At 42.8% G+C, this 27,047-nt stretch overlaps 1 protein-coding gene across 2 annotated transcripts in view; it reads right to left on the reverse strand.

Moving 5' to 3' along the window:
- The window catches only part of LOC148124883 (uncharacterized), a 51,533-nt gene extending 37,340 nt beyond the window's left edge, over positions 1-14,193 (reverse strand). For both annotated transcript variants that reach the window (XM_087939537.1, XM_087939536.1), the window contains exons 1-2: positions 13,996-14,193; positions 2,920-3,174 (exon numbers count right to left, since the gene is read on the reverse strand). In XM_087939537.1, the coding sequence (XP_087795663.1) occupies positions 2,920-3,174; positions 13,996-14,159 (419 nt within the window). In that variant the 5' untranslated portion in view covers positions 14,160-14,193. The remainder of the gene's footprint in view (positions 1-2,919; positions 3,175-13,995) is intronic.
- Between the last annotated feature and the right edge of the window lie 12,854 nt (positions 14,194-27,047).

Here is a 27,047-nt window from a genome sequence, read left to right on the forward strand (position 1 = left end):
AAGTCACAACAGCATGAATAAAAGTGGCTTATCGCTATTTTTCACACTTACAGGTGTTGCAGCATCCCCATGGTCACAGGATCCAAATTCGGACACTTGGGAACTGACTCAAATTTATGACTGTTGCAGTGTACCTCCCACAACAAGCAAAGTCAATGGGGAAGCCGGATTCACTTAACAACCATGTGGCTAACTTAACAATTGCAGTGATTCACTTAACAACGGTGGCAAGGAAGATCGCGAAATGGGGCAAAAAAAAAGCAACCACGAAGGTTTGCAAGTTGCCTCCTTCCCAATATACAGAACCTCAGCAGCCAAGATAAATCAATGGCTGTTGAGTGATATATGGCCAATCAGAGTACCTTCCATCGAGCACAGGAGTTGATACTCCCCAATTTCTGTCCTAGACCATCTCATGGTCTAGAGTGACAATGGCATCGATTAGATGTACGACGTGCCCTCCAAATCTACATAGACAGGACAGCCTCTTTTAGGAAGATGGAGGCACTGTCTCCTTTCAACCTTCTACTCAAGAAAGGAAAGTCAGGTCCTCGACAGTTGGCAGGGGGCTATGAGCCACGATTGCAAAGACCTATGAGACTCATTCACTGCCTATGCCTACAGGCATCACAACACATTCAACTAGGAGTGCCGCAACATCGGCTGCTTGGGCTACTCAAGTGTCGATCGATGAGATCTGCAGGGCGGCCACGTGGGTTTCACCATCGCCTTTCACAAGGCACTATAAACTGGGCGTTTTTGCTTCCGCTGAAGCAGCCTTCGGCAGATGGGTATTGCAACGGGTCGACAGGTAAAAAGGGGGAGACCCTCCCGTAGGATATGCCAGCTTTGGTATGTCCCATGCCTGGATGCTTGGAACAGCTCTCAGGAGAAGGGGCGTTGGTGCTTACCTGACACGCCCATTCTCTACGAGCTGTAAAGAGCTTCCAAACCCACCCACCCAGAGACAGTCTGGTGTGGGTCCATTCCTGGCCAAGTCTAGTGGGCAAAGGTGAAGAAGAGCAACGATGAACTTATCACTTCGACTTCACCAAAACTGGGGGCGCTAAGGAGGAGCCTCAAGGAGGCGTGTCCTCAGAAATCAGCTCAGCCTATCGAGAGACAGACAGAAGCACCTCCACTGGCTCATTGGTTCTCACTGTCAGGAAATGCCCTGGTCTAGAAAGCTCCACTTCAGCTTCCGCTCTGCTTTCAAGTGGGCACGGGGAAAAGCTCCCCTTTCCCGAATCCAGCTCTTTTAAAACTTTTCTGTGAAAGTGCCCACTTGGGGCACCCTTTGGCATGTGCCTGTTCTTAAACTGGCCAGGAAAGAGTCCAAATGGGGCATTGCCTGACATTTCTCCTCTGGAAGGAATGGCTGCAACTTGAGAACCTTCTTGGTTGCTTCTTGCCTCCCTCTCCCCCCTCCCCTCTCCCCCCACCCACCCCCGGGCCCTGATTGGGAGCCACAATACGAGGGGACTTGCGGGGGGAGCACAGCAGCAATGTCTCGGCCAGCATGGAAAACAGGATCGGTCCAGCCCCAGATCCACCTTCATCCAGGTAACCACCGAGCAGAATATTGAAGGGTGAGCTTGTCCTGGCCAATGACCCATCAGCTAGCAATATGACATCACTTGAAAAAACCCTCATTGGCTGACAGGCTCTACGAGGCAGGAGCCTGTAGCCCAGCAACTGCCAGGAGCCGATTTGCATTTGAGTGGCCGGCTGGCTGGCTGGCTGGGTTGGACATGATGGAGCCCAAGTTTCTGTTGCCAAAGTTCTCCTTGAGTCTGAATCCCCACCCCCCATACCCCCACCCCTTTCCTTTTGCCCGTGAATTGGCCAGAAAAGGCTTCCTCCAGCTTTGGCTGCCTCTTCCCTCCTTTTCAGAAAAGGCTGGATGGGGAAGGGAACCACGTATCCCGGCCAATCGACAAAAGGCCTGCAAGGCATTCAGCCCTGTTGGCACAACACGATTGACCTGGTCTCTCTGCCCTGAGAAAATGGACACCCTCTGCTAAGAGCAGGCACAGGGGTAGATGGGAGGTTTTTCACATGCACACACACACCTACACACCTACACACTTACACACACATGCTCTCTCTCTCTCTCTCTCTCTCTCTCTCTCTCTCTCGTATCATTGGAAGGGAGGCACTGAAGCTCCCCGTTTCTCCGCTCCCTCTGGATAAGATCAAAACCAGCACCCGCGTGGAGCCAGCTCCAAGGTCCAGCCCCCTTCACCCTGTTTCCCCCTTTCCCAGTACAGCTACAAGGGGATGGTGGAGTCCTTGGAGAAGCTCCAATCTTTTGCCCCTCCCTGCCTGGGGAAGGGGGAGAGGGCAGCAGCACAGGGCAGGGCTGGGTGGTGGGGTTTAGCTGGGAAATCTTCCTCTGGGTTCGTTGTGAGGGTCCAAAGACATCCATGTGTACTAACTCTCCAGTTCAGCCCTGCAGCACATCAGGTGTGTCTACAGCAGCGGTGGCTAACCTTTCGGGGCTCGCTGTGTCGAAAACTGGGCTTGCGCTCGCATGCCAGCACCCAGAAGGCAGTGTGCGTGGGCTCCCCTCGCCCCCTGCACATGTGCACGCGACCCCCTCTTTGTGCATGCATGTGAGGCTCCTCTGTGCATGCTGCATGTCTCTGCCCATGCATGCATGTCTCCCACCCACCCACGCATCAGGGGTGGGATGCTACCAGGCCGCCTGTCTATTCACTAGAACCGGTTGTGTGCCACTTCCGGCACGCTTGCCATAGGTTCGCCATCACAGGTCTACAGCATGAGGACAAAGCAAGCACCAAGTGGCTGGAAGCACCAAACTCATCCTGGCAGAACATTCAGATGGGTCCTTTTGCATGGGGGATATAAGCTGGAGGGAGCAGGGTTGCCTGTGGCCAGCCCAGCCTCCCTACTCACATGAGTTTGTGCCTGTACTGTCCTGAGCTTGGCCAGTGGACAGACTCCACATCTGAGACCCCGGTGCTTCCTGGAAGGATCAGCCACCGCTTTCTGGAAGTGCGCTCTGTGCTGCCTGCTGGATGGCGCCTCTGGGGGCTGATCCAGTAGTCCTGCAGGCCTTGGCGGCTGGAGTAAGTAGCCGGATGGAGGCTGACCAGCCTTTTCCAGGGCATCTCCTCTATCGCCCGCCGGGGAGGAGGAGCGCGTGGTTTCCTGCAGAGAAGAAGGAGCCAGAGAAGGAGAGCTCATTAGAGTTGGATTCACATGGCATGAAAAGAATCTAATTATCCTTGCATAAAGTTTATGGGATACAGTGTCCAGGAAGCGCATCGATAAGACACCTGGCAGACTCACCTGAGTGGAAACCTATTGGATTATACAAGTCCACTTGTTTCATGCTCAGGTTACAGAGTTCTGGACTCCCTACCCAGAAAGGCACAGCCGAGCCACCGGGAACCTGGCATGCTAATATTGGACGGTAATCTGCCAGCTGGGGGCTTCCCTGGGGAGGGGGCGACATTAAAAAAAAAAATCAAGATGGTGTTTGGGATTGCAATCAAGGCACCAGCAAGTAGCAATAAATAGCATAGCACTTATATCCCCCCTCATAGTGCCTTATAGCAGAGTTCGCCAATCTTCCGGATTGGTGGCCAAGAGCAGGGGGGAGGGGGGAAAGAGGGGATAGTTTTGTGGGAGGGGCAGGCATGAGAGTGAACACCTGTTGCCAAAAGCACCTGCAATACTCGTGCGAGTGGGACTGAGGGCACCAGCAATGCTCCTGTGGAGTGGGGCTGTGAGTCCCCTCAACGCTTGTGCAAATGGGGCTGTGTGCACACACACACATCAGCCAGTCACTCAGGTGGCCCAGTTGCAAATAGGCCGTGGACCGGTAGTAGTTCTCAGCCCACCAGTTAGGGACCCCTGTGTTATAGCCCTCTCTAAACCAGGGGTGTCAAACTCAAGGCCGCCAGGATGGATCCAGGCCTCAGGGTACTTAAATCTGACCCGAGGGGCCAACCTGGAACTATCAAAGGACCAGCCCATGGTGCCTCTGACAGCTAAAATGGGGTGTGTGTGTGTGCGCACCCCCCGTGCCTTGTTTTCACCCACCTTGACCTCCTGCAGCACTCTGCTGGCTGAAACCAGACTGAAAAATGGGCTCAAACAGGCCAAAAACATCCTGAAAAATGGGCCAAAAATGTCTGAAAAATAGGCCAGAAAAATGAGCCCCAAACAGGCTGAAAATGGGTAAAAAAACAGGCTGGAAATGGCCAAAAAAGGGCCTAAAATGGGCCACCACGCGGCCCATTTCCGGCCAGCAGAGTGCTGCAGGGGGCCATGGAGGGCGAAAATGAGGCACGGTGGGGGGAGGTTGTGTGTAGTCCCCCGGACCCCGTTTTGGCCGACAGGGTGTTGCAGGAGGCACCCATCCTGCCCCCCCCCGTCCTCCCGCCGGCTCACAGAGAAGTAATGCAATGCTGATCTGGCCCTCAGAGAAATCCAGTTTGACACCCCTGCTCTAAATGGTTTATAATGTCAGCCCATTGCCATTACAGGCTGACTTACAACCACAACTGAGACCACATTTTAAAGCAGGGTGGTTGTTAAGTGAATTGGGCCCAATTTTACATTTTGTGCCACGGTTATTAAGCAAATGATTGCAGTTGGTTAAGCGAACCACGAAGTTATTAAGCAAATCCAGCTTCCTCCATTGACTTTGTTCCATTGTCAGAGGCTGGCTGGGAAAGTCGCAAATGACCCTGTGAATGTGTATACAGGCTGGTTTGCAAGCACCCAAATTTTGATCACATCATGGAGATGCTGCACTAGTTGTAAGCGTGAGGGTGAGTTGTAGGTCACTTTTTTCAGTCCTGCTGTATCTTTAAAGAGTCACTAAACGAGCAGCTATAAGTCAAGGACTAGTTGTAGAGGGAGGCAGGGCCGGGATTCAACTTCTTGTACCACTGGTTCTGTGGGTGTGCTTTGGTGGGTGTGCTTTGCGCGCACACGTTTTGTGCGCACTCATCTTCTCCTGCAACCCTGCACTCTCCCTGTGTGCTCAACAGCTGACAGGTGGCAATCAGCCATGCCGCGCGAAACAGTTGAGCTTCAGAACCAGGAAATAAAGGTCAGAATAGAGTCAGAGCAGCTGATCCTTGGAGCTACTGGTTCAACTGAACCGGGCCGAACCAGTAAAATGCCACCCCTGGAAGGAGGGCCGAACAAAACAGCTTATCTTTGTGGGAGGAAGGCTCCACTAGTGCAGGATAAGTCATACCAAAGTCATGCATGTTGCGGTCAAGTCTTCCTGGATGTCCCTCCCCAGGTTCAGAGGGCAGCATCTGATGGATCTTGGAAAGCCAAGCAGGACCACCTCTGGCTTGGAGTGAGAGCTGCTACTCTGGAAGTTGAAAGTACATCCCAGAAGTGGCTATTTTGATTGTCCAAGAAAAATATATAGGGATGTCCATAAAGGCACCAGGAGTTCAGCAGTCTTTATTTTTATTTATTTAGTTTTTTCTTTCTTTCTTTCTTTCTTTCTTTCTTTTTCTTTCTTTCTTTCTTTCTTTCTTTCTTTCTTTCTTTCTTTCTTTCTTTCTTTCTTTCTTTTTGCGCGAGGCGTGTTGAACTCTGTGCCCTAAGGGAAAACTTTGCCCTTTTCATATATTTTCACTTTAGAACGGGGAGCAAATGGCCGCCAATATTCAGCCGTTGCGGTCAGGGAAGACATGAGGCTGCAAAGCAAAACGGCTCGAACGCCAAACAGCTGCACCTGGCTAGGTAGGCCAAGAGGTGGAAGAGGTAGGGAGCAAGAAGCCAAGGTGGGCACAGGGAGGGCCAAGCAGATGTAAAGCTGACCTTGGGGATGGTGTGTACAAGAGCCATGAGGGGAATTGGAGAAGCAGTTCCAGCCCAGATAGAGAGAGAAGCAACTGTGAGAAAGAAACTCAGAACAGCCCTGCCTTGATTTGGGGGCAGAGAGAAACCTAGAATCTGTTTCCCAACCTCATCAATTTTAAAATGGATAAACTTCCATTCCCAGGATGCCCCAGCCAGCACATCCACTTATTTCCCCCCAAATTGCCAAATTTTGGGAAGCATCACCCTATAGCAATCCAGTTGAATTCCTGAAATCGCCACAGCGTTCTCTTTTGTGACCCGGCCAACCTCAAAGAGCTGTCAGCAGTCTAGAGTTACCATACCTGATGCACAGGGGTTGTTAACCTGACCAAACCTGGCAAAGAGCCAATGGTGCATCCTCGCAGAGACTTGGATGATATCTTGTCCTGCGTGTCTCCCTAACTCTGTGCTCACCAGGGCCCCTCCAAACAAGGTGATTTTCTGCATCTCTGGCTGAGCCTGAAATTCCAAATTCCTCTCTACTGGTTTAACTTGATATGCAAATGTCTAGCCCAGTTAAATCAATAAGAGACGTAATCATACCAGAAGAGGCCAGGGAACCTTAAAAGAGCATATTGCTCATATTGTTCAAATCTGGAGCCCAGAAACTTTTAAGGCACAGAAACTGTTCTCGGGGTGCTGGAGCAGATGGCATCAAATGGCAAGCACCAGTATTGCTGTCCTTGTATTCAAGGCCTGGTGGATTTTTTTAAGGAAACAACAAAAAAAAAATTAAGTAAAACAAAACAAAACAAAGTAAAATAAAATAAAATACAATAAAATATATTGCAGTGGTTCAAGAAGATTAGACATGCAAAAGAAGTTGAAAGTAAATCTTCAATGAAAGACAGTGCAGGGTAGTGGTTAATGGCCCAGGCTTGGCACCAGGGATCCTGAGTTCTAGTCTGATCGCGGGCATTAAGCCAGCTGGGTGGCTTTCTCTCAGGCCTAGGAAAGAGGCCGTGGCAATGACAGGGGACTTGTCTAGGCAGCGTCAGGAGTCAAAAAAACTGACCGGAAGGCATATTGCAAAAACTGCCGTAGGGCAAGTACCCTAGAAGCAGAAGTGCTAAGTTTGAACTACTATACAAAACCCAAAAAGTGCAAAACACCTAAGAACATAGACCCCCCCGATCCAGTAGTGGGATTCAATTTTTTTTTACTACTGGTTTTTGTGGGCATGGCTTGGTAGGCATGGCAGGGGAAGGATACTGCAAAATCCCCATTCCCTCCGCACCTCACTAACCTGCTTTCCAGCTCCGTTCTCCTGGGCAGGGCAACCAAAGAAGACCGAGCTGATCAGCTGGGACTCGGGAGGCGAAGAATAGATGGGGGTGGGGCCAGTCAAAGGCAGAATTTGCCAGTTCTGCAAACTAATCAGAGTTTCCGCTACCGGTTCTGTAGAACCGGTCAGAACCAGCTGAATCCCACCTCTGCCCCGATCCCTAAAAGAGCTGAAACGAGCCCTGAATCTAGGCGAGGGAGGGAGCAGTGAAACAAGCATTTGGAGCTATCTAATTTTGAAATAGAGATTAACATGTAAAGATTACAGAGTAGAATTAAAAGATTGGCTGATAGGAGCAGCTGTTTCCTCAGACAATGACAACGGGCAGCCAGCTTTATCCAGGCTTCATCCAGGCTGAGCGAAAGCGTGGCTGGGGGTCCTGCAGCTGTCCCCTCTCCTGTTACGGACGAAGAGCCCACGGCTCACAGCTGTCGCCAGGCACCCGGACGGGGCTGCTTGGATCACACAGCCTGCAGAGACTCTTCCTTTAAGTTGCCAGAACCATAACTCTGGTGAAAAAGCCAAAAAGGGCCAGAGTAGGACCAGGGGGCAAAGTTTCTTGGCCAAGTTCAAAAAAGCTAGGGGTGGGTGGTTTTTGTTTTTTATACTTTTTTGTGGCAAGTGGCTGGAGCTCTTGTTTATAAAGTGATCACCTTAAAATCCGGAGGGCTATTTAGGAACTTGATTGCAGCGAAAATACCAAAAGCAGAATGCAAATAAACAAACAAAAATCAAGAAAAAGAACAAAGACTGAGAGGTGGTCTGACCAGCTAAAGTCCAGAGGGCTCCAAACTTGCCACTTTAAGGCTGGTGGACTTCAACTCCCAGAATTCTACAGCCAGCTATGCTGACTGGAGAATTCTGGGAGTTGAAGTCCATCAGTCTTAAAGTGGCCAAGTTTGGGGACCCCTGGTCTAGGGTCTCTGGCTTGAACAGGGGTTGGACTAGAGGACCTCCAAGGTCCCTTCCAACCCTATGATCATATACTCTTATCAGCTATGCTGACTGGAGAATTCTGGGAGTTGAAAGAGGTACTACTATTAGGTAATTTTAGACTATGATTCAGGGTTTATTTCCCTCATCCCCTTTTAGATAGTCATATGTAGAATAGAATCATAATAACTTTATTGTCACTTTGAAAGTGCACTAATCAGCCTACATTAAAAGGAAATTTTTGTTGCATAAAGCTCTCAAAGGGCCACCACCTCCAATATACACTACATAAACACGACTAAATAAATAAATGAATACAAATGTATGTACATATATATGTACAGATATGTGTACCCACATATATGTATAACCACAAATATGTATAATAACTACATATATATGTACCCACATATATGTATAACTTCATCTGAGAAAATGCAAATACAGATAATCCTCAACTTACAACCACCCGTTTAGCACTCATTTGAACTTACAGTGGCATTAAAAAGTTACTTATGACCAGTTCTCATACTTATGACCACTGCAGAGTCCCCCACGGTCACAGGATCAAAAGTAGCAACTATTTGGAATAGTTGCAGTGTCCCGGGGTTATGTGACACTTTTGGGACCTTCCCAGTTGGCTTCTGACGAGCAAAATCAGTGGGAGAAGGCAGATTTGCTTAACAACCATGTGATTCACTTAGAGACGGCACTTAACAACTGTGGTGAAAAGGTCATAAAGTTGGATGTGACTCACTGAACAACTGTCTCGCTTAACAATGGAAATAAATGCTGGTTCCGATTGTCAAAAGTCACGGACTCCCCGTAACCATGAAAGAAATCTCTTTTCCAGAAAAGACAAGAAGATCCTGTCTTTTAAAGAAATCGTAACTCAACTGCTGAGCCCCTCTCCTCTGCTGATGTCATTCTATGTGTGAGAAAAGGTGCCGTAATGAGCCCTGTCCTGCTTGCAGGCCCATGCTGGGCACCCTCAATGTTGACACGCCTGCTCCTCCCAAGTCTAAGAGCTGCCATATCTAGGCAACCACTAGGAGGTAGCAAAGAGATTCAGAAAATGGATTCCTTTCTGCCATCTAGTGGTTGTCTCTGGTTGTTGTTGCTGGGGTTTTTTGCTTTTTTTTTCTCAATAGTTTGTATGTATTTTTAGTTTTTCTTATCTCCATTTCTTTTCTTTTTTTTTGTAAAAGATTTTTATTTTTATTTTTTGCATACATCTCCATATATGAACAATATGGTACCTGGGTGTTTTACATTTCAATACAATTAAAATAATACTTCATATATTTGACTTTAATAAACTTATATACTTATAGTATTTCTACCTAAATTTGTTATTTCCAAAATGATCATTGCTTAATTTTCAATATTTCAGTATCTTATTTGCATATCAATCCTTATATTCAAATTCCTTGTACATCCATTAACATATTATTAAACAGCTATTTTTTAAACAATCTTATTTCATTGTAACATTAATACACATCTTTATATTTCATTATAGTCTTCTATTCACTTATGTTTCATTGTATTGGTTCTTTTATGCCAATCCTCATGTGATTCAAATATACGTAATATCACCTTCATTCAAATCTAGTTTCCTTTCTTTTTCTTACATCATCTTATTGTTAAAGAAGTGTATTCCATTATTTCCCGCCTCCCAATTCCATCCCAGTTCTACCTTTCAGTTATGCCACTACACTTTCCAAAAATATTCCCTAATAGTTTTTTTTAGTATAACATTTTGTTTATCAAATATATCCTTCCTTTTACCACAAATAAAAGATCAATAATCATGTTTAATGCATTTGACAAGTGCTTGTAACTCTACTAATAATACTCTGGTTCATATTAAATTCCAATCTTCCATTATTTAATTAATCAATATTTCAATACATTATTTTTATACTAATCACCACTTTATCATTCAAATTTCATTTCATATATTCCATTATTCCCCCTCTCTCTAATTTCCAACTCTATTCTAAATTTAATTATATCTTTGTTTGTATTGGAGAAAGAAGAAAAAAGAAAAATAAGTTTAAAAAGAATAAAATTTTTCTTTAACCATTGTCTCTTATTTGCTTTAAACTCTGTTAAACATTCTCTTCTTATCATTTATCAAATATATCCTTCCTTTTACCATAAATAAAACATCAATAATCATATTTAATGAATTTAACAAGTCCCTGTAGCTCTGATAATACTGTTGTTCATATTGAATTGCAATCTTCCATTATTTATTATCAATATTTCAATACATTATCTTATCTCCATTTCTAATGCTGATTTTTCCATTTTTAAATGTATGTTTTTATGAATGTATACTTTTTTTTTATTAAGTATCATACACCGCCCAGAGTCACTTCTTATGAGATAAGTGGCTATATACAGATACAGATAATCAGAGTTGGAAGGGACCTTGCAGGTCATCTAGTCCAACCCCCCACCCAAGAAGCCCTACGCCACTTTTGACGGGTGGCTTTCCACTCCCTTCTTGAAAGCTTCCAGTGATTTAACTTGATAAATAAGAAAATAAAGTAACAGTTCCAACAAGCAAGAATGTCCATTATATCAACTACTAGCTGATACGTTAAATCCTGGGGGAAAGGGCTGGTGGGTTTAAGGCAGTGGTTCCCAATCTCATCAATGTTAAAATGCGCCACCCTCAATTCCCCCAGCCAGCTTGCTGGAAAGGGAAATTCGGCAAGTTGAAGCCCATGCTTAGAAATCATAGAATAATAAGGCTGGGAGGGATCTTAGATATCTTGTAATCCAACCCCTGCCCAAGGCAGGAGGCCTTATTGCAGACTGGAGAAAGGGCTCCTCCATTTTGTTCTTGAGGACTTCCAGCAATGGAGCAGCCACAACTCCAGGAGGCCAACTGATGAATTGCTCTTACGATCAGATTTCTCCTTAGTTCCAGATTTGATTTTTTTTTTTTGAACATCTTGTAGTTGAGGGGGAAAAAATTAAGACACACTGGTTTAAAGCAGTGGTCGCCAACTGGTGGTCCATGAGAAAATTTTGGTGGTCTCCAGAGAAATGTCCCCCCCCGCCAAAGCAATTAATCCAGGCTGCATGGGAACACAATGGCAAGCGCAAGTCTTACCTTGAGTAGAGCCACGCGAGCTGGAACTGGAAGGTAAGACCAACGGTGGGGGAGAGAAATCCTCCCCAGGGTGGCTTGCTGACGTTGGTGGGAAAGTCGTCCCCATATTCCAGAGCTGCAGGAGTCACAGGACTGGCCCTTTGGTCATCCCGAAGCAGCTGGTCCTCCCCCCGGGTACACCAGCCTATCCTGGATTGGAGGAGCTGCTCTGGGATGACCAAAGAGCCAGTCTTGTGACTCCTGCAGCTCTGGAATATAGGACTGACTTTCCTACCAACGTCAGCAAGCCACTATCGGTCAAAATTCATATCAGTGGTCCGCGGGATTTAAAATTATGACTTTGGTGGTCCCTGAGGTCCAAAATTGAGCACAAAATTTCTGTTGCTAAGTAAAGTAGTTTTGGGGTAAATTTTGCCCTGTTTTATGACTTTTGCCACAGTTCTTTAGTGAAGCACTGCCGTTGTTAAATGAATCCTGTGCTCTTTAAGTGAATCTGGATTTCCCCATTAACTTTGCTTGTTGGACGTTGGCTGGGGAAGGTCGCAAATCATGATCACATGGCTCCAGAACAGCGCAACTGCCATAAATAGGTTCCATTTGCAAAAAACCCCAAGTTTGATCTTAGGACCACAGGAATGTTCCAACAGTTGTAAGTGTGCAAACTGGTCATGTCACTTTTTCCAGTGTCATTGTAACTTCAAATGGTCACTAAATGAATGGTTGTAACTGTAAGTCAAGGACTATTTCTACAACAGATGTAAGGACTCACCCAGCTTTTCACAGAGGCGATCAATTGTTCTGAATGGCTTCATCTGTGCATGGAACACATTCCTCTTCTCTAACCTTGCTGTGTTGAGTATATAAGGAGCTACACACTTGGCCAATAAAGAATTCTAATTAATTCTAATTCTACAACTGGATTAATTCCAGGAATCCTGATTCTACCAGAATCTGCTATTTGCCCCTCATTTGGTGCAGAGGTATCTTAGAGGAACTTTTGCCGCTGAGGTAAGGTCCTTATCAACACATTTTCAAGGTCAGAGACCTTTTCAAGGGGAAAATAAAAATACAAGTATTCCTTGAGTTACAACAGTTCGTTTAGTGATCATTCAAAGTTACAATGGCACTGAAAAAAGACCATTTTTCACACTTAGGACCAGAGGTCACCAAACTTGGCAACTTTAAGACTTGTGGACTTCTTCAACTCCCAGAATTCTCCAGCCAGCTATGACTTGAATCCACCAGTCTTAAAATGGTCAAGTTTTGGGACCTCTGGTATAGGGTCCCTGGCTTGAACAAAGGTTGGACTAGAGGACCTCCAAGGTCCCTTCCAACCCTATGATCATATACTCTATCAACTATGCTGGCTGGAGAATTTGGGGAGTTGAAGTCCACAAGTCTTAAAGTTGCCAAGTTTTTACAAAATCTTCACTACTATTACTGTTAATCTTCTCATCACTCCTTATCGCCTATCACCTCCCACTTGTAACTGTATGATTGTAACTTTGTCACTAGTATCTTTACGATTTATATTGACTGTTTCCTAGTATGATTTGATTGCTTATTGTACCCTATGACTATTATTAAGTGTTGTACCTGATGATTCTTGACTCTTGATGCATGTATCTTTTCTTTTATGTACATTAAAGAGTATTTTACACCAAAGACAAATTCCTTGTGTGTCCAATCACACTTGGTCAATAAAGAATTCTATTCTATTCTATTCCAAGGAAGAAGAAGGAGAAGGAGAAGGAGAAGGAGAAGGAGAAGGAGAAGGAGAAGGAGAAGAAGAGGAAGAGGAGGAGGAGGAGGAGGAGGAGGAGGAGGAGGAGGAGGAGGAGGAGGAGGAGGAGGAGGAGGAGGTGGAGGAGGAGGAGGAGTGCATCCAACTGTCTTCCTCATCATTTGGCTCCAGGATCCAGTTCCTCTTGTCCTTCCTGAACCTTGTGAGAGACAGTCCCACCAAGAGATCTACCAACACTCCAATCTAGAGGTGGTCATGGCAATGGGACTGACTGGCTTGCCCTCAGAAGTTGTGGGAGTGCCATCACTTGAGACTTTCAAGAAGAGAATGGAGACTCCCATCTCTCAGAAATGGTGTAGTAGGGTCTCCTGCTTGGGGAGGGGGGTTGGACTAGATGATCTACAAGGTCCCTTCCAACTCTGATTATCTGGTGCAAACTGGCTTTTTCAAGAAAGAGAAGCCCACCGTTACGAGTCCAGTTTCTCCTGCGTGAAAGTGCCTTTTGCATGCATTTGCCCTTTTTACACCCAGGCATGCAATTCTTTGCAGGAGGCATACTTTGGATTTACATCTTCCAGAAAACGTGTCCCTGTCCAAATCTATTTATTTTTCCTGTTGAACAAGGGTTTGGCACTCGTCTCTTGAACTTCTTTGGTGACTCAGTGGAAAAACCTGCAGTTTTTAGGCAAGGTTTTCAGAAGTGGCTTGCCTAAGACTGAGAGAGAAGAACTACATCAAAGACTGCCAGGTGACTTTAGGTCTAAGGAATGACTAGAACTCACAATCTCCCATTTCTAATCTGTTGCCCTTAAACATTATATCAAGCTGTCTCCCTGTCTTGAAGTTAGTTGCATTTTATAGCAATCTGCCGATTTGGATAGTTTATTTAAAAGTGCCAGCTAAAATGAAAGCTGCCTTGCAAACGATCCCCAGACAAAAAGATCCTTGCCGGCCTCTTGTATATGCATGTTTCTGGAGGAAATTGACAATTGTATTTCCCATCCACCCTCTGCCCAAGGAAAGTACGAGGAAGGAACCTACCGAGCCAGGATATAATTCACCACAAAGAGGGCAGTTTCAGGAAACATCATTCTTCTGGATCCTTGCTGGAGATCCTTGCAGTGCGATTGAGCTTCCCGTCGGTTAGTTGGTGAGTCCACCGGCTGCAACTCTGGCCCTATCTTTAAAGGATGTGGACATGGCATCAGGAATAGCCCCGGCCCCTGAGGGCTCGATTCATAGTCTCTGAAAAACTATATTCCCTCTGTGATGCCTGACCTCATGCAGAGGAGAAAGAAATTGATCCTACCAGCAGCTGGGCTTGTCTGGATGGTGGGACTGAGAAATATGTGTTGGGGCTTGTTTGTACACACACACACACACACAGAATCTTTCAAGGATTTGGCAACTTGCCTGTGATAGGTCCGGATAGACTACAGATATAGGGTCTTCCTAGAATATTTGGATGTATTGATAAACAGGCATGCAGAGCCTAAGAAACTCATTTATAGGTAGACAAATTCCTTACTCCTACAGACAAAGAAATCCAGGCTCCTTGCCCCCTACCCCAATATTACATTATGACCCACACCACCCTGGAAAGTCCAGGCTAAATGGAGTTGGGATTATTGGTATTTTGGCATGTGGTAAGATCCCTACCATTGCTTTATCGTGGTGTAGGCTTTCAGGCTACAATTCCTGGGAAAATTATCAACCTTGGTGTGTGCTGACTGGTGCATAAGAAAAGAAGTGTGGCCGATAGAACGGAAGAAAAGACAGAACGGACAAGCCAGCAAACAAACCAAGATGATGAGAAGGAGAATATGATAAAGACAACAATGACTGATGAAATAAACTGAGGAAAAAGTACTTTAAGAGATTTTTAAAAAATGAAATATGATAACCTGGAAGATATTTTTGAAAGGGAGATACGGGTTTGGGTGGATACTCTGGAGACCTGGCAGCTGAGGAGGGTAGAGATGGGAGAAATATTCAGTCTGAATGGTGAAGATGCAGATGTTGATAGAGAAAGACCCAAGAGAAAGAGAAACCAAAGACAAATAAGAATTGAAGTATTAAAATAAATGAGAGATGATGGATAGAAAGGAATTATTATATGTATGTATGTATGTATGTATGTATGTGTGTGTGTGTGTGTGTGTGTGTGTGTGTGTGTGTGTGTGTGTGTGTGTGTGTGTGTATGTGTATATATATATATATATATATATATATATATGGATCTTTGGTTGTTCGGGTTTTCTCCCGCGGGAGAAAACCCGAACAACCAAAGATCCACATACAAATACCCAGAACCTCAGAAAACATATATATATATATATATATATATATATTCTTTTTCTAATATGATGGCTTGATTAGAAATTTGAATAGAGGTAAAAATAAGAATACACACCTTTATATGAAGCAATAGTTAGATGGAAAGATTGGAGGTTGAAAGATGGTATTATTATTGGGTTTCCGGTTTGGGGTTTCTTCAGCAACAGACCGAAATCTGTGATCGTGTGCAGTTTCAATCTGTGCTCGCCACTGGAGTGCCCCGATCCTTTGGATTCGGGGCTGAAGCCACCCCATAGAGGTGATGAAGAGGGGGGAGATTGCCAGCCGAGTGGAGGGGAGCTGCATCTCTCCTCCCTGGCTGGTCTAAACTCCCTTTCCCGAAGGCGGTTACAGCAGTGGTCAGAAATGGCTACCTCAAAGAAGAACCCAACTGGGTAAGATTGTGCAGGAGGAAGACAAAGAGGAAAGCAGGACAGACCGGGATAAACAACAGAGAACATCTAAGCAAGGTACCCTGAATCTAAAACTACCTAGAGGGATACTTCTGAAAGAAGATTTTTAAGCGGCAAAGGAGAGAAAAAGGAGGTTAAAAGGAGGTTTTTTAACCTTTATATTGACAATTACAAATGGTATGGAAAGAAATTTATGTTAATCTATTTTGACACTAATAGGCAACTTTAAGCTGAAATCTAAGTGTCAAAAGGAGAATAAAGATTTTTCTTTGGTCATTTTAAAGCCCTAAAAAGGAGAAGAGTGGAGGCAAAAGGGTGGGACTTGGAATAATGAAAAAAATGGAGTGCCACCTGGAAAAATAAAGAGAATTAACAGTGAAACTTTGAAAAGACTCCCAAGGAAACATTGTAACTGAAACCTTATTAAAAGATAGAGTAACCCACGGAAAGTAAAAGTAAAAGAAAGAAACAAGAGGGAACAGTCTGGGATCATTTGGTGATTAAAATAAAAGGTTTTGGCATTGGATTTTTTTTCTTTTTCTGTTTTTACTTAAAATCAATCGGGTGGTTGTTCAAAAGTGTTTAAAATGCCATCACTCTTGCAGGAATTGAAGATGAGTCTTAAAAAACAGAAAGAAGATGCAGAAAGGGGAGGAAGATCCTTTGGCTTCGTATTTGAATTTCTTGAAATGGAGATCCTGAACTATGAAAAGCAAAAGGAAAAGCTTCAAGAGCAAGAAGAAGGGCGGGACAAAGAAGAAGCCATTTTCAATGATCAAATAATGCAAAGTGTGGTAATAAGGGGAAAAGCGGGGAAAGGAGTTAAAAGTTTGAGATCAAAGGGAACAGCCAAAAAGAAAAATAGTCTGAAAAAGAAGTATAGCAGCAAGGAGAAGCAGAAAAGAAAACTACAGAAGGCAAAATTAGAGAGAGAAGGGTATAAAAATGGATGAGAAAAAGGGGGGAAGATAGAAAGGGAAAGAACTTATGAGGGACAAAAACAGGAAATAAAGAAAAAGGGGAAACTTACTAGGATTAAAGGTATTTGCTCAGCTAGAAAACACAGAGACAATGGCTAAATTAAGTTAAAAGTGAGGATTCTGCAAAGGTACAAAAGATAGTGCTGTGACAGGAGAATACTGTATTGAATTAGAAATGAAATAAATAAATAATCTATGTGATAAAACTGTATTGTTATGTAATGGTATGTTTATTTATAATTAATGCAATAATAAAGAAGAGAGGGAAACATTGCAATTGTTTCTAAAAATTGATAAAATATTGAAAAGAAATGTGAAATATTTATAAGGAAATTTATACCAGTTATTAGAATGAATTTGAATAATTATTTTGCTTATTAATAGTAAATAATTTATAAGATAAAACTGTATGACTATCCAATGGTAGGCTTATTAACAATTAACGTAATAATGAAGAAGGGAGGGAAACATTTCAATTATTCTCAAAGATTGATAAATATTGAAAAGAAACGTGAAAGATTTACAAGGCTCATACCAGTACTAGAATGAATTTGAATAACTGTTTTGTTTACTAATGTTTATATATGTATATATATAGTTTTTGCTATGTTTTTAGGATTTTTCTTTTTACATTTTCAAGGGGAATTACCAAGCAGAGTCTGAATGATGAAATTTACATGATATAAAATCGATATTAGAAATTTGAATGTTATAATTTTAAAAAGCACAAATTTAATGTTTCATGAGATTTCACATGATAATAACAATAAGACTTAAAGGTGTTGCACTCCGATTGGCAATCATAGGGGGAATTTTGCTTTTTAAGAATGTTGGAAGAGAACGTATGAAATTGTAAACAAGACAGACAAAAGTATAAGTATAATGAATAAAAAGATATAAAAATTTAGGTAAAAGAAATACAATTGAATAAGAAGAAAATGAGATAACCATAAAAGAAAATTAAGAGAAGTAAAGGGAGAAAATGTGAGAAGTTGGAAAAAGAGTAATAAGATATGAAGTTGAATACATAAGATGAATATGCATATGAAATTGTGTCTGTATGGAAATATGATAACCCGGAACCATGCTGTAATCAAATGAGATGTTTTATTTGCTTTGTTAAAACTCAATAAAACTTTATTTAAAAAAGAAAGAAAGATGGTATTATTAGGTATGTTTAAATAACAGGAAGACTGGTACTTGAATGGTGTATTGTGACTTTGAACAATCAAATAAGGAAGGACTATGTCTAAATATAAATGTGTATTAATTCTAGGATTATCAATGGTGACCTGATTAGAACCTAGAACAGAGGTAGAAATAAGAAATAGGGGGAATATTAGCAGATAAAATGTTTTTATAACAGAATATAAGTAATAATTCGATGGAACAGATCAGAGGTTGAAAGATGTATTGCCATGTATGCTTATGGCATTAAAATGGATCATTGAAATATTGAATAACTAAAAAAAACAAGTATATTAATACTAGGATTATATGAGTTTGATTAATATAACAACTATATGATTATCATTATTGATGTTTGTATCAAAATGAATTATACCCAGAGGCTACATTGTTCATGTATTGATGTATAAAAATCCAATAAAACTTAAAAAAGAAAATAAGTGTGGCCAAAAAAAGTTAAAATGGAGGATAACCCTGATGTTCTTGAGGTTTAGAAATAATCTCCTCCCCCTCCTCCTCCCCCTCATCATCATCATCATCAAAAAAAAGTCAAAGTGGCATCTACTGACCATGCAATCCAACACTATCCCTTTGAACATAAGTTGCAATGCACATGAAAAAAAAGACAGAGACAAGGCTTTGCCTTGTGGTCAATGGATGCCATCTTGACTGTTTTCACACACCCATTCTGAGAGAGAGAGACTAAGAAAGGTTTGTTAAGAGGACGGCAGTTATGCAGATCCTTGATTTCATACCTCAAACTCTGATTAGACAGAAACCTTTGCCTTTGAAGCCCTGCCTCGAGGCCAGTTACTTTCAGGCAAAGGAAGCAGCGCTGGTTTAATAAGCGATTTGCCATTTTCTTGGGCTGGAGGAGCAAAAATAAATGAATAAATACAAGCTGCATGCTGTGCTCGGCAGGGGGCCTTATATAAACAGCCCCCCCCCCCAATATATTCATTGCCTTCTTTGTACAGCACTCCCTGCTTTGGCAAAGTGGAGGGGCGGGGCTCTTGAGATAGGTTCATTTAAATCCTTAATTTGCCAGGTGGTCTCTGATTAATCCCTATCAAAAGGCTTGGATGCCGAGAATGGATCTGGGGCTGTTTTGCGGAAGCGCAGCAGTTCCAGCCTTCAGCATCTCTGGGGTTTGGAGAAAAGGGAATCCCGTTGAGCCGTGCAACCTTGCTCCAGGGCTGGTCCCCATGGTCATCCCCACCCTGCCCAGGGATTGGAGGCCCCTGGCTTCATCAGGTCAGGCAGAAATGCGGACAGGAGCCTCTGCCCGGGAGGAGAGGGGTGTAAGAAAGGGACAGGTCGTCAGTATATGCAACACACGTTAGGGTTAGCAGTCATTGCCTGCTGCTTCAAAGCCCTAATCCAGTGTTTCTCAACCTTGGCTACTTTAGGATGGGTGGGGCAACTCCCAGAATTCCCCAGTCCCTATCTGTGTTTGCACACGTTTCCACCTGTCTTAAAAATGGCTGAGGTTGAGACGCTGCTCTGACCTCTAATTCACTGCTGCAAATTGCCCCTTGCCCTTCAGCCATTAATCGAGCAGAATAAGCCCAGTAAATGATTGGATGCCCCCAGCCAGGACCCTCTGCCTGGGACAGCAGCAGCAGGGTGCCTCTGTTCTTTCTCTACCCCAAGAAAACAAAATGTTTTTTGCATCACATCTTGGGGCACCTACACACACACACACACAATTTTGATTTAAGAATGCTTAAACAACTCTTGCTTAAGAGTTTCAATCATGTTGTGGTCATGATTGAATGCTGCAGACTGCTTAATGGGTCGAGATAGGCTGAGTCGAGATAGGCTGTGTGGACAGAGAAAATTTATGCGGCTAAATTTCTCCCTGAATGTTCATTCTCCCTCTCTCCTTCTCTCTCTCTCTCTCATCTATCATTTTACTTTATTTATTAAGTTTATATGCCACCCATTCAGAGTGATTGGAGTACTCCTTACTTCATCAGTGATGTAGAAAGCACAAATTGCACTTTTTTTTTGTTTCTCTGGTCTGCTCCAAATCCATCCTGCAGGATAAGTGAAGGAAAGGCAATCCCACTGACAACTTTTACATAACAAAACGCTTAAGTTCTTTGGTACAATGTTGTTGCTCATTAATTGAGGAATTTAGACATTGCTTTTCATCACCAAGGGCCTTAAGGTAGATACAGATACAGATTAGCAGAGTTGGAAGGGACCTTGTCGGTCATCTAGTCCAACCCCCCACCCAAGGAGGAGACCCTACACCATTTCTGACAGATGGCAGTCCAGTCTCTTCTTGAAGGCTTCCAGTGATGAATCTCCCACACCTTCTGAAGGTGAACTGTTCCACTGGTTGATTGCTCTCACTGTCAGAAAATTTATCCTTATTTCCAGGTTGAATCTCTCCTTGTTCAGTTTCCATCCAATATTCCATTATCCACTATAAGGAAACATATGGCAAACTGTATAAAATGGTAAAATATCCAAAGATTAAATTAAGAAAGCTAAAATCTTTTTTTTTATTAATAGGAGGGAAGATGTGAGGCTTGTTCTGCAATTAGAAATGTAAAAGCAGAGAAAATGAGAATGTCAATATTATTTGGATTGTTAAAAATAGCAAGTCCAGCTTCATATAGGCAGTGCTCATAAGGATCTAATTAAAAGACAATTCTTCAAGACAAAATACTATTCAAATAAACCTGAACTATATCATGACATACAGATAAGTCATGATTAGTGCAAGTTTGGACACTGCAGTATTTGTTTTAATGCAAATTGTAAATTGATTTCAGATTGCATTTAATACTCCTCCAAAATCAGTTATTGCCATACTAGCACACACACAATTACAGTTTTGGTTTTAGATACTGCTGATCTCTGGGCATGCAACATAAAGAAAAGAAGATTCCCTCAGAGGAAAACAGAACAAGTTTTTTAGGAAAAAAAGAAAAGAAAGGCTCATTCTTACATTAGAACACATATTTGATGAAATTGAACGATGAGCGTGGTCATAGCAACTCTAAAATGAGAGATAATGTTGGAATGTCTGAATCTGCAGTAGATTTTTTGAAATGTTGCTTTCTTTCACTGCTCTGTGACTTTGTTAACCATAAATATAAATTATAAGTACAGGTAGTCCTTGACTTACGACCATAATTGAGCCTGGAATGGTCAATGTAAGTCATGCTGGTCACTAAGTGAGGCACCATGTGACCATGCCCAATTTTGCAACCTTTTGTCTGTCAGTAATTAAGTGAATCACCATGGTCGTTAGTCTATAACATTATTGGTGATCAAAAAAGGCATCACCTTTTTGAATAAAATTTTCACTAAATTGTTTTTGCTCACTGTTTTTCCTCTTAGCAGCCAAATAGTCACTATTTCCTGGAACAGTTAATTCCCAGTTACAGATGGTACATTCTGTTACCCATAATAGCTATGGGCTAGAAGGCAATTTTTTTTGGCTCTGGCTGATCAGCATTTGCCCATGAGTAAGACCCAGGATGTTCAGTTGTGTTGGTGCAGCCAGAATTAGCCCTCCCTTTTATGAGTATTAATTAATTAATTAATTAATTAATTAAGGGAGGGAAGGGAAATGAACTTTACTCGGATTTTACTCCTGATAGTCCTAACTGACTATGGGGACTGCGCTCCTCTCTGTTTCAAGGATCATTGAGCCAGTAGTGTCTGAAGATGTTTCTGTGGTCATATGGCCAGCGTAATACCACAGCTCTGTTTCTTCCTCACTGAATTGCTACCTATTTATCTACTTGCATTTGCCCGCTTTCAAACTATTAGGTGGACAGGAGCTAGGTGAAGGTGGGAGCTCAGCCTGTTACATGATGCTCAGGTCTTGAGGGGTCGGCTCTCCAGTGTGAATGAATGAATGAATGAATGAATGAATGAATGAATGAGTATTGATTAAAGCGGTAAATTATTTTAACCAACTGTATGCTAGTTATGTAGAAGTGATTCAATCTCATTCTCTTTCCAGAACACACTTGGAGTTCAAGGTGTCTGTCTGTCTGTCTGTGAGAGAGAGAGAGAGAGAGAGGGAGAGGGAAAGGGAGAGAGAGAGGGTGGGAGAGAAAGAGAGATCTGAATTCAACATGATAGTTTGTAGTTCCCTCAGGATATTTTCTAATGGGCAATTCTGAGCATTATGAACACAAAATAATTGGGTCTTCTCAGTTGTAGCTTATCTTGTGCAATCCCTCTGGGTCATTTGTTGAATTTCATTGGGGGCACAGTCATCATTGTCTTCTATTCATCCTCCTCTTTTGTTTTCTTACTGTTTTTTCTGGCTTCTTTGGCTTCTGCCTCCAACACACACCAGTCCATCTTTCTCTCCTTCGTGGATTTTTGGTGGTAATGAAAATAATGGATAATTGGTGGGGAAAGCTAGGGAGTTTAGAAAACAGACAAGACTGCTCCTTCAGAACATCTCCGTTGCTCAACAAAATTCCGAACTACTCAAAATTTCCACTACCGGTTCTCCAGAACTGGTCAGAACCTGCTGAATACCACTTCTAGCAGTGACCCATTAGGTCCAGAAAAGTAGAAGAGAAATTGTTGAAGTCCACACATCTTCAAGTGGCCAAGACTAAGGAACACTGGCCAAGACCTTTCCAGCCTTCCTAGCTTCTGACCTGTCCTCAGCTCACCTTTCCACTCCCTACGCTTCCATCATTTCACTTTTTGGTTCCCTGCTGTCCATGTCTATCAGTGAACAAGGCAGCTTTCCAGTTCTTCCTGCCACTTCAGCAAAAGTCATCTTCTGGAAATAAGGCCCTGCTGGAAAGCTGATGCAGCATGCTTAGCTTCTGACAAGCCTTGCCCAATGTGGGGATTTCTAGGGACCTGACATCCTGGACTGAAAAAGAAAGTGAAGTGGGGGAATTCCACCAAAGAACCTTCAGAATATTGCAAGAACTAGAACTGGAATGGTTTTCGGTAAAACAGCTGGAGAGAAAGCTCAACCACAGGAAATGGGGCTAGCCCAGCAGCAGCTGAAAGGAAATCTCTATGTGGCAATGTGTTAAAGAAGCAAGAATAGTTCCTCATTTATGCAACCTGCCCCCCCCCCAAGTCACATGATCGAACTTAGTGAATTTTTGGCAGCACAGCTACAGGTGAAACTCGAAAAATTAGAATATCGGGCAAAAGTTCATTTATTTCAGTAATGCAACTTAAAAGGTGGACCTAATATATGAGATAGGCTCATCACATGCAAAGCAAGATAGTTCAAACTGTGATTTGTCATAATTGTGATGATTATGGCTTACAGCTCATGAAAACCCCAAATCTTTTAAGTTGCATTACTGAAATAAATGAACTTTTGCATGATATTCTAATTTTTCAAGTTTAACCTGTAGATTAACAGAATTTACACATGAGCAATTTGTGATCTGTTTCACGGTCAGGCCTTGGCCTTTTCTTTATTGTTGTATTGTTCTCCACCAGCTTGTACCAAAACACAGTCAATCTGATTTCTGTGTACAGATAGTCCTCAACTTATAACAGTTCATTTAGTAACTGTTTGAGGTTATAATAGCACTGAAAAAAGTGATTTATGACCATTTTTGCCTTCTGTTGCCTTCTGACAGAAGATACAGATCAATTAAAACTCTGACCACATGTTTTCTGAACAGTTTTTATCCGAGAGCTATAATTGCACTTAACAATGAACTTAAGGACCACCATCAGTGAGCTGTTGAACTTGGTCTGCTGTGTGGATCCTCTTTTAGTTTTAGTTTTTAGTTTACTTTATTGTCATTGCACCTCGTACAATGAAATCAAACACCATCTTCAGTGCACATCATGACTATGAAAATAAACACAAACACAAATCCTTCACACTCCACACATTGAACCGAAAACCCCCCAACACCGCACTAACACTGCACTATACAGTAGAATTCAAAAGAGTTACTGCCCTGGGATAGAAGCTGTTTTTCAGCCTATTTGTGCTTGTTTTTATTATCCTGTACCGTCTGCCAGATGCTAATAGTTTTAAAAAAGGGTTCCCAGGATGAGATGGATCTTTGAGAATGTTTTGAACTTTCTTAAGGCAGTGGAAGCTATAAAGCTCTTCCAAAGAGGGGAGAGGGCAACCCATGATCTTCTGGGCAATGACGTTAACCCTCTGGAATGCTTTCCTATCTGCCACTGTGCAATTGGCAAACCATACACGGGTGCAGTCAGTTAAGATACTCTCTATGGTGCAGCAGTAGAAGGTCACGAGCAGTTTTTCATTCAGTTGTTATTTTCTGAGAAGCCTCAGGTAGTATAATCTCTGCTGGGCCCTTTTGACCAGGGCTGCAATGTGAGCACCCCAGGTCAGGTCCTCTTTTAGGGTAATACCCAGAAACCTAAAACTTGCTCCACTCAGTCTCCATTGTGTATTTTTAGTGGGCGGGGAACCTTGGTGGGTGGGTGGGGATGTTTCGGGATTGTCATGTGTGTATGTGTGTTAGGTCTGGTCTCTGGGTGTGATGTGAATTTCGTTGTATATATACTGTGTATATACCTACAATGACAATAAATAATTCAATTCAATCTTGGACACTTAATGGCCATTGCAACATCCTCATGATCACACAATCAAAATTCAAACAGTTGGCAACTGGTTCATAATTATTGACAGTTGCAGTATCTTGGGATCATGTGATCACATTTTGTGACCTTCTGACAAGCAAAGTCAATGGGGAAGCCAAATTCACTTAACAACAGGATTACTAACTTAACAATTGCACTGATTTGCTTATCAACTCAAAACTCAATCAACAAATGTTTCACTTAGCAACTGAAACATTGGGTTCAATGGTGGTTTTAAGTCAAAGACCGCCTGTACTACTCCATCTGGTGATGTCCATGTATGTACAATAGGCATCATTTTGGTTGTTAAAGGTTGGATTAGCAATGAAGAAGTTCTTGGATTGGCAGAAACCAATAAATCATTCTCCTGCTTCATTTCAGTTTTTTAGATGAAAAGCTCCAACAATATAATCATAGCCATAATATTGAGGCAAACAAATAATAGATAAAAATGTAATTAAGCTTTCAGTGATACCAATACTGACAAAGCACACGAAAGTAATAGTTAGCCTTTCAGCCAGCCCATATGTCTTTGAAGATTAAAATTTGCAACAGGAATAACAAGTAAAAGAGAATGTGTGGGAATTTGTGCTTAAAATGGGGAGAATTTGACCAGACTGTTCCCAAGTCCTCTTTCTTGTCTTTGCCAGAAAAACAAACCAAACAGATTAATGCAAACCATGGCTCAAACCACATCCAGTCTTGGCCTTTCCAATATACCATAATTAATATCCATGACAAATCTTCAATTCTGGATGCCTTAATAAATGCCATTTATTATCATTGTTATACCCTATGTCTCCCTGACAAACAGAAATTCACCAATGAAGCCATGTCCCAGGATAACGTTGCAGGATCCAATTTGGGTCGGCCACCAGGACCAGAGATTGAATCTTCTGAGCTTTTGGACTCATGCTGGAGCCCATCCTCAGGCAACTCCTCTCTAGCAGAGTGTAATGCTTTGAGTTATTTTGTGTGTGTTATTTATATGGTGCCTGTTGTGTGGGGCTTTTAAAATGTTGGTTGGGGTGTTGATGATTGGCTATGAAGTGGTGGGCTGTTGTTTCCTTTTGCTACTAAGCACTTACCTCTTAAGTACTTGATAAGCTGGGAGTAAATCAGCACTCCTACTGACTGTCAAGAGGCCCATTTCACAGGCTTCAATCACTTCCCTGGCTGTTTTTGTGCCTGCTAGTCCAACAATCTTAGTTGCAGCAAAATTGAACGTATTCCTTGTTTATTGCAATGTGAGATTGCCAATGAGTTCGGGTTTTCCTTGTTTGACCTCTCCATTGTGTTTTTGTAATCTGGTGGTTAGCTTCCTCCCCATCTGTCCCACATAATTGCAAGGGCAATCATGCAGGTAATCCGATACCATTGGAAGTATCTCCCACCTCAGGATTTTTTATTTTTTGAGGTCATGTGGACAATTCATTTCAAACAAAAATGTAGCAAGATTTAGAAAAATCCAGTTCATACTTAAGTCCCCAAATCACATTTCTAGCAGTTGCCACAGCAATGCAACCTTGAATATGGTTTCCCGTGCTATTTAGGAGAGTGAAGGGCACAGATAGGAGAATGGCCGAACAGGTACAGAAAGAAGACCTGAACCCCACGAGAGAATATGAAATAGTGGGACTCCATTTTGCATTGATTCAGCTGCTTGGTTTGTTTGATTTTAAGCTCTTCCCAAAATATTCCTTTCCATCCTTTAACGTTTCTGGCTATGTGCCTGTGTTGGAAGTGTGCTGATGCTTTTCTTGACTTGAGCTGGCTGTATAGGGGATGCGCCTTGGAGCTGAACCCTCTTGGGGCACAAGATCAGAAAGAGCCTGGTGCATCAGGCAAGGAGAATGCATCCTGTTAATGTGCAGCCTTTGATTCTGAAGAACAGCTGCTAGGAGTCTCTTCTTGCATCTCCTGGGAGAACAGGAGGTTCAAAGCTCTGAATAAGAAAGCAGTTTTGGTGTGGTGAGGTTCTGTTTTGTCTGAATCAGAGGTTGATCTGCCATGGTGGCGCAGTGGTGAGAACGCAGCACTGCAGGCTACTTCTGCTAACTGCCAGCTGCCTGCAGTTTAGCAGTTCGAATCTCACCAGGCTCAAGGTTGGCTCATCCTTCCATCCTTCTGAAGTGGGTAAAATGAGGACCCAGATTGTTGGGGGGGAAAGGCTGACTCTGTAAACCACTTAGAGGCGGGCTGTAAAGCATTGTGAAGTGGTATATAAGTCTAAGTGATAGAAGGAAGGAAGGAAGGAGACATGATGGTGCAGTGGTTTGAATGCAGCATTGCAGGATAACTCTGTTTACTGCCAGGAGTTCAACTCTGACCGACTCAAGGTTGACTTAGCCTTCTGTCCTTCCAAGGTGGGTAAAATGAGGACCCAGATTGTTGGGTGCAAGAGGCTGAGTCTAAACCGCTTAGAAAGGGCTGTAAAAGCACTTGTGAAGCGGTATATAAGTCTAAGTGCTAGTGCTATTGCTATATTGCATATTTCTAGACTGCCCATTTCCCTCAAGGAGCGGTTCTGGGCAGTGTACAATCTAATCGATATAAAACACATAGGAAATTAATAATAAAATGT

Source organism: Pseudonaja textilis, chromosome 10, assembly GCF_049901715.1.
Source record: "Pseudonaja textilis isolate UNSWEBS1 chromosome 10, rPseTex1.2, whole genome shotgun sequence".
NCBI lineage: Eukaryota > Metazoa > Chordata > Lepidosauria > Squamata > Elapidae > Pseudonaja > Pseudonaja textilis.